Here is a 12,441-nt window from a genome sequence, read left to right as displayed (position 1 = left end):
TCTTGAAACATGCAACCTTTCTGAACTTACTAGTTCTAGTTTTATTGTCGATTTCTTGGGATTTTCTATGTAGATAATTATGCCATCTCAATTAGGGAGAGTTTTATTTTTTCCTTCTAATATGTATGCCTTTTATTTCCCCTTGCATTGTTGCTCTGGCTAGATATTATAGGACTATATTGAATAAGTGCAGTGAGGGTAGATATCCTTGCCATTTTCCCAACCTTAGGGGGAAAAGCACTGAGTCTTTTACTACTAATTATAATAAAGCTGTAGGGTTTTTTTTTGTAAGTGCCCGTTACTAAATTGGTTTTTAAATTGGCAAATAAGCAGGTTAACTTAACGATGAGGAAGGGTCCTAATGGCTTTATGAAGTAGTCGGGTGGTCTGTTTGACTAATGAGCTTGAAGTATATATTTCCCTATCTCAAAAACTTTCTCCTAATCTGAATGAAATTTACTAAACACTCATTGTTTTGAGTAAAGGCATCTTATTGAATGGAAAACCTCTTAGAAGGATTAATATTTCATACTGCTATCACTCTTATCTACAAAAAATAGTTTATTTCCTCCTTGTCTAAGCACAAAAAGCGTCATATGGGTGGGAGAAGGAGGCACAATTGTATGTATGTATGTATGTATGTATTTATTTATTTGAAACAAGGTCTTGCTCTGTTGCCCAGGCTGGAGTGCAGCAGCACCATCTCAGCTCACTGCAGCCTCTGTCTCCTGGGCTCAAGCAGTCCTCCCACCTCAGCCTCCCAAGTAGCTGAGACTGCAGGCACACACTACCACGCCTGGCTAATTTTTTAAAAAATTTTGTGGAAATAAGGTCTCACCATGTTGTCCAGGCTCGTCGTGGGCTCAAGCAATCCACCTACCTCGGCCTCCCAAAGTGCTGGGATTACAGGTGTAAGCTACCATGCTTGGCCAAGCGGCACAATTTTGAAATAGAGAATGCCACAATTGGGCAGCAGGAAGGTACTAAGTAGTTTTTCTAGTTGAAGCACAGACAGGAGCTCTGAAAAGGATCTGAAGCCTAATTTAACCTTTTTAAACATTTACATTATTTTTATATTAAATAACTATAATTTTAAAAGTATGAACACTGCATTTGAGAAGTTTGTTTCATAGTTTATTTTCAAATGGTTCTACATTTGTTTAATATACTGCATTTGTTAATGTCTCCTCCAAAGTGCATCTTGTAGAACACCAGAACATCCTGTTAATGATAGGCCTTTTGTCAAGAATGACAGCATGTCATTATTTTACTTTCAAAACGAGAGGATGATATAATACCAAGTTATAAGAATGAAGCATAAATTATATTTCACAAAAAGCAGATATTTTACTTCATTTGGGAACATAATTACAGTATTTCATATCTTCTCAAGTTTCACAAAAATGCCCTAAGTAATTAGCTCATATAGACACTAATAATTTGAAAGGGTTATTACATTTTTTTCTATAGCAGTTTTGCTTACAGAACATTATTTACAATTTAATAGCATTGAAAAATTTTGTGCAATGTATTTATTTAACATTGCTCACTTAATGATTCAGGTAAAGTCAGAAGACCACTCTTATGGACCTATTATTTTAAAATCACATTGTCTTGTTTTCTACATCATAATGAATATCATGTTTTCTCTTTCCTTGCTGAACTTCTAGAAAACCTATTCTCTAAAATGTATTGCTTCACATAAAATACATTTCAGCCTTTTCTCCCTTGACTGCTATGATGAAATAACATTCTAATACCTTTCACAATGTGAAGTTTATAGCATTTCTGTTTTATTCATCAGGCTGCAAATCTACTCCACCCATCAAGAGTTTTCTTTCGAATAAAGATAGGACACTTTTTGCTAGGAGCAGGGCAAGAACTGCAATTAATAGGCAAGGATTAATGATGAAAGTGACTTACAGTAAGCAACAATTTTCAAATTGAGAAGAAACCAAAATGCAAGATGGGCAAAAATTTTAAGAAAATATCCATCTGTTCCTAATTAGTTCAGATTTATTGACATGGATGAATTATATTTCTGAGGGCTGATAGTGTCTTTGAATAGGATTGCAGAGCCACTCTTGGTTATGTTTGAAGACATGTGGAGAGTCATAGGATAATGCACAAATGCCATTTCATGTATACAGTGCCCATAACTTACAACCAATGAACTTAATTTCAATCCCAGACAAGATTTAGAATATATTATGAAAGAGTGATTTGTGAGGATATATTAGACAAAACAATAACCCTTGGGCCAATTTTATGTTCACTGAGAGCAAGCATGTAGGCTTTGCCATTTCATTTTATATAGGATTACTAGATCCAGGAACCATATTAGGTGTAGAATATATGGACTTTATGAAAACATTTGACAAAGTTTGTCATAATATTCCTGAAGACAGTATAAAATAAATATAGGCTGGTAACAAAGATAATTGGATAATTTAATGATCAGATTAAGAGTTGTACCCGAAATGTGCTGAATAATAGAACAGTATCAACTAATGTGATATGACATGCTGTGGAGCTCTGTCCTCAACTTAGTCAATTCGGCATTTTAAAATCAGTGAGTGAGATACATAAAATGACTTATAAGGATCAACTTTGCAAAAGACATAAAGCTTAGAATTTCCTGGATACCAATGGCAATAACTAAGGTAATAACCAAAGGCAATAACTACGTCTAAGACATATATATCTATGTTATTTTTTTTTATTATTATACTTTAAGTTTTAGGGTACATGTGCATTCAATTAGGAAAAGAGGAAGTCAAATTGTCCCTGTTTGCAGATGACATGATTGTATATCTAGAAAACCCCATTGTCTCAGCCCAAAATCTCCTTAAGCTGATAAACAACTGCAGCAAAGTCTCAGGATACAAAATCAATGTGCAAAAATCACAAGCATTCTTACACACCAATAACAGAGAGAGACCCAAATCATGAGTGAACTCCCATTCACAATTGCTTCAAAGAAAATACAATACGTAGGAATCCAACTTACAAGGAATGTGAAGGACCTCTTCAAGGAGAACTACAAACCACTGCTCAATGAAATAAAAGAGAGGATACAAACAAATGGAAGAACATTACATGCTCATGGGTAGGAAGAATCAATATCGTGAAAATGGCCATACTGCCCAAGGTAATTGATAGATTCAATGCCATCCCCATCAAGCTACCAATGACTTTCTTCACAGAATTGGAAAAAACTACTTTAAAGTTCATATGGAACCAAAAAAGAGCCCGCATTGCCAAGTCAATCCTAAGCCAAAGGAACAAAGCTGGAGGCATCATGCTACCTGACTTCAAACTATACTACAAGGCTACGGTAACCAAAACAGCATGGTACTGGTACCAAAACAGAGATATAGACCAATGGAACAGAACAGAGCCCTCAGAAATAATGCCACATATCTACAACTATCTGATCTTTGACAAACCTGACAAAAACAAGAAATGGGGAAAGGATTCCCTATTTAATAAATGGTGCTGGGAAAACTGGCTAGCCATATGTAGAAAGCTGAAACTGGATCCCTTCCTTACACCTTATACAAAAATTAATTCAAGATGGATTAAAGACTTAAATGTTAGACCTAAAACCATAAAAACCCTAGAAGAAAACCTAGGCAATACCATTCAGGACATAGGCATGGGCAAGGACTTCATGTCTAAAACACCAAAAGCAATGGCAACAAAAGTCAAAATTGACAAATGGGATCTAATTAAACTAAAGAGCTTCTGCACAGCAAAAGAAACTACCATCAGAATGAACAGGCAACCTACAGAATGAGAGAAAATTTTTGCAATCTACTCATCTGACAAAGGGCTAATATCCAGAATCTACAATGATCTCAAATAAATTTACAAGAAAAAAAACAACCCCATCAAAAATTGGGCAAAGGATATGAACAGACACTTCTCAAAAGAAGACATTTATGCAGCCAAAAAACACATGAAAAAATGCTCATCATCACTGGCCATCAGAGAAATGCAAATATCTATGTTATATACTCAAATATATGTGAGTCTAAGATAATATAAGATATATATTTTTATATATTTTATATATTTTTATATATTTACATTTACATCTGTAGTTCTGTACTTGGATCTGAAAAGCCAAATGCTCACATAATAGCATGGGAAGTATTGGTTGCAAGGAATATGGAGCTTAAGGGAGAAAAGAGAAAATAGTAGAGGAAGATTGGGCATGAATTCCAAATGGCAAGTAGGGCAGCCAGGACTCAAGAGGGACTGAAGTGAGGAACTGGAAGAGTTTGGGGTATAAGACAGTGGCTGGTTCCTTATTTTCTCTCTCTTTCTGGAGCTACACTGTCCTTATCTCAGCTTCTGTCTGTGTGTCTACTCATTCATGTCTCAGATTTTAGTTATGTTAGTTACTTTGTGTCTTGTGCATGACATTTTCTGTCTTATGGCTGTGCCAAAGGTGACCTAAATGCCTGAATGTTCAACAATTACAGGCCCAGTTGGCTCATACCAGCTTGGGCTTGGTTCTTCTGGGTCTGATGCCCAATCCTGGTTCACCAGTCAGCCATGACTAGGGTAGATGGGTGGAGGGAGTCTTAGTCACATTGCCAAACATAGCAGCCAGGGCTGAGGAAAGTGGATTCTCTAAAATGGAAACACAGAAAGGAAATAATTGATATATTCAGTATAATGAGATGTTGGTTTGCACTGCAGTATTTTTAAAATCAGGGGTTTTATTTAACATAAAGCCAGTTATAGTATATAAAAGCAAAATATAATTGCTAAAAATATGAAAGACCAATGAGATCTAAGGTTGCATTAGAACGTATTACAATGATATTAGTAATGAGATATTAGAATGAGAGAAGTTTGAGTCTTCTCTTACTCTGTTTTAGTGAGACCAGCCACACTAAACTATTGCATTCTGGGCACCATACTTTGAAACACATGTAGAACACTGGAAAAAATTTAGAGAAATCTAGAATGAGGAAGAAATTCAGCTGAAGGAATTGTAAGTGTTGATCTAGAGAAGAGAAGACATGGAGTGTTCCTGATCGCTGTCTTCAAATATTAGAAAGACCTTCATGTGAAAGGGGCCTGGGGATGTCCCACATGGTTTCTAAGAGGACTGGAACTAGTGCACACTTCAGGGAGGCAGATTTGTGATGAGCCTAAGAAAGGATTTCCTGAGAGACACAACTGGCAGAAGATGAAACAGAATGCTTTAGAAAGTAGTTTCCCATCATTTGGGATGTTAAAATAAAGGATAGGCGACAACATATTTAGGTTGAAGTAGATTAATGGAATTGAATCCATCTAGAGCTTGAACCAGATTATCTTTATGATTACTTTTATAAATCTATACATTTTATATAGTGGCAATTAGATAGTTGATATAGTCATTAATCTATATCCCACAATACTGTATTATGGTTTTTAATTTAAAATTTTTACTATTAAAATTTAAAGGAGCCAAATTTTACTTTATAAAAATGTGTTATTGTCTTCTTCCAGTTGACATTTGTGTAATGACATTGGTAGGCAGATATGGTGGCATTACTATTAGTTACAGGAACAGTTTCTATAGTTTCAAGGGAGGTCACTTTAAGAGTAAGTTTTGGATAATCCAAGAGTTAATTTCAAATTTATTACCCTGGAGCAAGCATTTTATGAAGCCATCTCTTATCCTTTATGAATAGGAAAACAAGCAGAGGCTACTGAGAAATATTTATACCTGAAACAGAAAAAAGAACTATCTCCCTTCTGACTTGGCTAAAATTTCATTTTTCACTGGCCCTATGCTGGCCAAAAGTCATACAACACTTTATCTGAAGGAAGGAAGAGGATCTATCCAATATACATGTGATAGATAAATATAATACAGATGGTTAAAGGCACAAGTGCCGGTTTTGAATAGACCTGAGTTTTAATCCCAGCTTCTCCACATATCAGCCGGTTATTTAACTTCAGTAGTCTCAGTTTTTTTTAAAAAAAAAATCTGTAAAATGGGTATAACCATACCTACTAAGAACTGACTTGGGGAGAAGAGATTAGGTTCCAAGTATTTTTCCTATTTGTAGATTTATGACAGAATGTTAAATTTCTGTAAAAATCATAAAATGCTGAAACTGAACAGAAACAGAATTCATTTGGTGTAATGTCATAATTTTACAGATGAGGAAAATAAGATCTGAAAAAGCCAGGAGAACAGAGCAGTTTGCAATTAAAGAACAGTGATTTCCTCCCACTTCGTGGAAAATTCATCTTAAAACCAGAATTATAAAGATTATAAATTTTTCACTATTTTTGGTTTTATTTTATGGAAAGTATTTCAAGAGTAAATGTTTCTTAGAGATACCATGGAGAAACAATTGCCCTGAAAGATCTTTTTCTAATCCCAAGATTTTGTGTCAGACTCAATATGCCAGTTTAAAATTTTTTATACAAATGTGAGCAATGTCATAATTATTGCTCCAAGGCATAGTGTACTATATATTTACTTCATTCAACCAGCAAGGCTACAATATCTTCAGTTGAACTTTATTTTTCAGAATTAAAAAAAAAATTTAGTAAGTGTATGTTCTGTTTCCTAGATGTTGCCTGAAGAAAAAATTTGTAAGTACTGTGGAGTCAGCTATCTAATTCTTCATGAATTTAAGGCTATGGAAGAAAAAGTGCAAGCAATGGAAAAAGAGATGAAATTTTATCAAGGAAGTGTAGATCGTGAAAAGAGACTTCAAGAAAAACTGCATTCTCTTAGCCAAGAACTTGATCAGTACAAAATTGACAACAAATCCAAAACAGAAAGGTTAGAGTATGTTTTTCTTTTCTATCATTTATTTAGTTGAAAGACAGCTACAGGAAATAAATACACTTTGAATGTTTTTCTAATATTTCTCTACATCAGGTATAGTTTATACTTTAATACATTTGTTTCTTAATTATATTAATAATTACTAAATATAATTATTATAATTCGCTTTCTTTTGAGGCATATATTTACTATCTGAAAAATTAGAAACCAATTAATTTAGTAACCATCTTACGTTTTATTATTAGGAAAATTTATCTATCAAAAATCAGATGAATTTTGGTAGTTTTTCATACATTTATTTTTAAATGGCTTTGGATTTCTAGATTTGTAGAATAAGGCTTTCATGTTTTGAAAAAGATGCCAAGACATTCAAATTAGTGTATGATTTTAAATTATTGGAATTGGAAATAAATTAAAGAATGGGTTTCTAATTTTGTAGAAACTAATCAGCAATCTAGTCTGCCTAAAGACACTTCAGTGAGCCTATGCAGGAGAGTTTTTGCTGGTGTTTTATAGTTTTTCCTATGAATGAAAATTTCTTGATTTAAAGTATTGACAGTTGATGTTAAGAGACCTTGAGTTAATGAATTTAATGAATAAATTTAATGAATAACATGTCTATGTAGTGGAAACTTCCTTAAGTCTCTTTGGATTAAATACTTTCATTAAATTTTATTACAAAATTTTATATAAAAATATATAATTGCGTGAAATGCCAGTTGACCCAAATATTTCTTAGTTTTTTACCAAAAAAATGTTGTTATAGTTTCTTTAATTTCACATCTGAATAATAAAGTATTTTATGATATTTTCATGGAAAAGCTTAAAAATTTGAAGTATTGTTTACAATTTTTAATTTGGAAGGGTTTTACCTGTCAGGGATTCTTTTGTTTGGTGTATTCACACCTTGCTTTCTTTAATAAAATGTATTATATATGTAAGACATAAATACATGAAGTAAAAGAAGTATAGAGAATAAATAATAAGGCAAGAAAGTCTTTGTACTCCGCTGATTATACTATTACTGGTACCCTGCTGATTGTACTGATTGTATTCTTACTGGAGGTAAAAATCACTTTTTTTTTTTTTTTTTTTTTGAGACAGAGTCTTGCTCTGTCACCAAGGTTGGAGTGCAGTGTCGTGATCTCAGCTCACTGCAGCCTCTGCCTTCCAGGTTCAAGCGATTTTCCTGCATCAGCCTCCCAAGTAGCTGGGATTACAGGCACACACCACCATGCCTGGCTAATTTTTTGATATTTTTAGTAGAGACAAGGTTTCACCATGTTGGCCAGGCTGGTCTCAAACTCCTGACCTCAGGTGATCTGCCCACCTGGGCCTCCCAAAGTGTTGGCATTACAGGCGTGAGCCACTGTGCCCAGCCAAAAATCACTTTTAATGATTTGGTGTATGTCTTGCTAGATCCTTTATTGTACCTTTACCTTTATTACAAATGTATTTTCTTTCTTTTTCTTTTCTCTTTTCTTTCTTTCTTTCTTTTTCTTTCTTTCCTTCCTTCCTTCCTTCCTTCCTTCCTTCCTTCCTTCCTTCCTTTCTTTCTTTCTTTCTTTCTTTCTTTCTTTTTTTTTTCTTTTTTTTTGAGACAGGGTCTTTTTCTGTTGCCCAGGCTGGTGTGAAATGGCACTATCATGGCTCACTGCTGCCTTGACCTTCCGGACTCAAGCTATCCTGTCACCTTGCCTCCCGAGTAGCTGGGACCACAGGTGCACACCACCATGCCTGGCTAATTTTTGTATTTTGTAGTTTTTCTTTTTTTCTAGAGATAATGTTTTGCTATGTTGCCCATGTTGGTCTCGAACTCCTGGGCTCAAGTAATCTGCCTGCCTTGGCCTCCCAAAGTGCTGGGATTATAGGCATGAGCTACTGCGCCCATCCTTATTTTCTTAATATATGTAGTTTATATCTTTATCTTTTAATAGACTAGTTTTAAATTAGCAGTATATCAAACATCTTGTTGTGCTGCTGACATTTGCCATTTAACTATATATATAGGAAATTATTCCATGTTAATGTATGTAGATCTACCTTGTTCTTAACTACACCAACATTTTTGTTACCAAGAATATGCTATAATTTACTTAATCAATTTTCTTTTCAACATTTATATTATTTTCAATTTTTGTTATCACATGTAGTATTTGTATTTATGTTCTTGTGAACATACGTTGTTCCAAAGTCTAAATTTCTAGAAGTGAAACTACTGAAAGAAAGCAAGTGCCAGTTTAAAATTTTGATGGATGTTATACCAAGTAGTCCTTTGAGAAAATAGCATTAACTTATATTTGGCCAATAGTTGATGAAGTGACCACTTTCCTACATTTTGTTAATATTGGGTTTTTCTTAATTTTTTTCAGTCTCTTGAGTTAAAAATGTTACCTGATGGTTATTTAATTAGTATTTGTTTTTTGCCAACGAAGCTGAACATTTGTTTGTGTATTAGACATTTATATTGATTACCTATATACATATATTGACCATGTTATTGGGTTATTTGCTTATTTTTGTTTATTTGTAGGCGCTTTTAATATAATATTGGCATTATACTGTGTTTATATATGTTGTTAATATTTTCTCATGGTTGCTTGTCCTTTCACTTCATTGTATTTTTTTGCTGTATCTTTTTAAAATTTTAATAATATCCTGTGCCAGATTCTGGTTGTTTAAGAGTTTTGTGTCAAGTTCTTTTAGTTGCAAACAATGGAAACTTATCTGACATGAACCTAAACACAAAAGAGAATTTACTAGAAGAGGATGAGGTGATAGCTCATTGAAAGAAAGGAAAAACTCAAGAACCCTGGCTTTGGAAATGAACTAGAAACAGAACTTGTTCAGGGATCTGGGAAATCTGGGGTAAATTCACTCAATTTTTTTTCCTTGCATCATTCCCTTCAAGATTCAAATCCCAGAAGAGTCTCACTGGCTTTATTTCTTTTATGTGACCACCCTCCAGTTCCACCCCCTTAGCCTGATGAAGGGGGGAACCTTGATTGATAGTTCTACGAAGACTTCATACAATGAAAGCAAAAGTATTCACTAAAGAGAAGTTAGAGTACTGTTATCAGAAGAGGGAATAGACTCACGCAAGTAGAAATAACAACATATGTTTAAAACTTATAGTATTAGAATTTGCTTTTTAATCTATTTAGTATTAATTTTGTATATAATTTGAGGTAGATTTCCAATTTCATGTTTGTTGTTTCTTAGATGTCTTGCTGTTGGCCCAATATCACTTATTAAATTCTTCATCCTCTCTCACTTGACTTGAAATGCCACCTATTAATTTTTCTTCTAGCATATTTCTGGATGCTCTGTTTTGTGTTATTGATTTATTGTCTATCATTGAGTCAGGGCCACACTTTTAACTACTTTAGCTTTATAATATGTTTTTGATATTTTGTAGGACAAGTGTTTGGTGTGCCTTTCAGGTTACCCTGGCTTTTTAGTATATTTTCTTTTCTGGACGAACTCTAGAATCAGCTTGTCCAATTCCATGAAACATGCTGTGTTATGATTTAGACTGGGATTGCATTTACTTTCTAGAGCAGTTACATTATCTCGATAATTGACATCTTTATAATCTTAAGGCTTCTTATCCTGGAACATGGATTCCCCATTTATTCAGATGTTCTTTAAATCCTTCAATACAATTTTATAATTTTTAAATACATCGTGTATTAGTTTAATCCTTGGACATATTTTTGTTGCTTTTGGGAAGGATGTCTTTTTATTACATTTTTTTGAATGCTATTTATTTCCGTAGCTAGCTTCCTTATTGAATTCCTTTATTAGTTGTTTGGATTTTTTAAACTTTCTTGAATATTTGTTATATATGTTTATAACACACACATACATGTAAAACAGTCACATCATATGCAAATAGTGCCTGTCATCTTTTTATTTCCAATAGTTATACCCTTTTCCTCCTTTTTCTTCTCTTATTAAATTGGATTGGACCTGTAGAACAGTGTTGAATAATAAACTTGTAGAATGCATCTTTATATTTATTTCTAATGTAATGCAATCCTGTCTAGGATGTTTCTGTTTTAAAAAGGACATCTGCTGTAGGTTTCTTAAAGATACCTTTTATCAATTTAAGGAATTCCTCCTTTTATTTCTAGTTCTTTAAGTTTATTTAAAATCAGATGACTATTGAATTTTAATAAATGCTTTTCTATCTTCTATTGAGATGATCATATGATTTGTTTTCCTTTAATCTGTTAATATAGTAAATCATACTAATGGATTTTCTAATATGAAGCTAAACTTACATTTTTGATAGAAAGCCATTTTGATCATGTTACGTATTTCAGGGTTCCCAAAGTCTCATGTATTTGCTTGCCTTCTTCATGATTCTTGCCACTGCTATAAGTACTTTGCACTATTCTATTTTTCTGTGCATTCTCCCTTAAATATATGTATTTCTATGCATATAGTAAGTGGAAAAACACTTATCACTTGCCATAAATAGAAGATTTAAAAAATAAGTATATAGCTACAGGTTGAGTAACTTTTATCTTTGGATAAAAGCAGTGGATGAAAGTACTTTGGTCCAGAAGTGTTTTGGATTTTGGAATATTTTCAAAATACATACCAGTTGAGCATCTAATCTGAAAATCCAAAATGCGAAATGCACTAATGAGTGTTTCCTTTGAAAATCATGCTGACACTCAAGAAGTTTTGGATTTTGGATAATTTCTTTATTAAAATAAAATGTTTTGTTTCTGTAACACTAACAAAATTACCCATGCTAATGGTGATATGTGAAATAGTTTATGAAGAGCATTGTTCTTTTGAAATAATGCTGCTAATATTTTACATAGCTATTTGCGTCTGTGTTCACAGGTGAGGTTGGCCTATCGTTTTCTTTTCTTGTGGCATATAGACTAGGTTATACTTATCTTTTCTAATAAGTTAAGAAGGCTTTCGGCTTTGGTGTGCACCAGACATCTTGAATAGCACATGATTTTTTTGTTCTTTGAAGCTTTGGTAGATCTTCATTAAAAATGTATTTTGTAGGGGGAGGGTTGGTCGAATTTTGATGACCTATTATGTTTCCTCTATAATTATTGGTTTACTTATGGATTTTTACCTCTTTTTGAGGCAGTTTTTGAAATGTTTTCATGGAAAATCAAGCATTTCACTTGGCATTTCAAATTTCTTGGTGTTTAGTATTATATAGTATCCTCTTATTTAGAAGCTTTCCTCTGTATCTGTTATGACTCCATTTCTCTTTCCTTGGGTAGTTTATTTGTGTTTGATTGAAAAAGAGACAAGAAAGACAGGGAAGGACAGAGAGAGAGCTTTTTTTCCTAGGAAAATAAACAAATTTGTCTATTTTGGCCTTTTTAAAGAACCAGATTTTTGTTTAAATTAATCAAATATGTTCCTTTTTTAAATTTATATTTATCAGGCCAGGGGCGGTGGCTCACGCTTGTAATCCCAGCACTTTGGGAGGCTGAGACAGGCAGATCACCTGAGGTCAGGAGTTCGAGACCAGCCTGGCCAACATGGTGAAACCCCGTTCTCTACTAAAAATACAAAAATTAGCTGGGTGTGGTGGAAGACATCTGTATTCCTAGCTACTTGGGAGGCTGAGGTGGGAGAATCGCTTG

General features: G+C 33.6%; 1 protein-coding gene across 6 annotated transcripts in view; it reads left to right on the top strand.

Annotated features, from left to right (window-relative positions):
- The window catches only part of LOC116463605 (interaptin-like), a 219,127-nt gene that overhangs the window by 22,967 nt on the left and 183,719 nt on the right, over nucleotides 1–12,441 (top strand). For 3 of the 6 annotated variants that reach the window (XM_058434757.1, XM_032146789.2, XM_058434755.1), the window contains exon 3: nucleotides 6,591–6,805. The exons of the other annotated variants lie outside the window; for them this stretch is intronic. In XM_058434757.1, coding sequence (XP_058290740.1) covers nucleotides 6,591–6,805 — 215 coding nt within the window. The remainder of the gene's footprint in view (nucleotides 1–6,590; nucleotides 6,806–12,441) is intronic. 6 annotated transcript variants of the gene reach the window in all.

Source organism: Hylobates moloch, unplaced genomic scaffold, assembly GCF_009828535.3.
Source record: "Hylobates moloch isolate HMO894 unplaced genomic scaffold, HMol_V3 SCAFFOLD_44, whole genome shotgun sequence".
Taxonomy (NCBI): domain Eukaryota; kingdom Metazoa; phylum Chordata; class Mammalia; order Primates; family Hylobatidae; genus Hylobates; species Hylobates moloch.
Note: the sequence above shows the minus strand (reverse complement) of the source record. Positions and strands in the feature narration are given on the sequence as shown.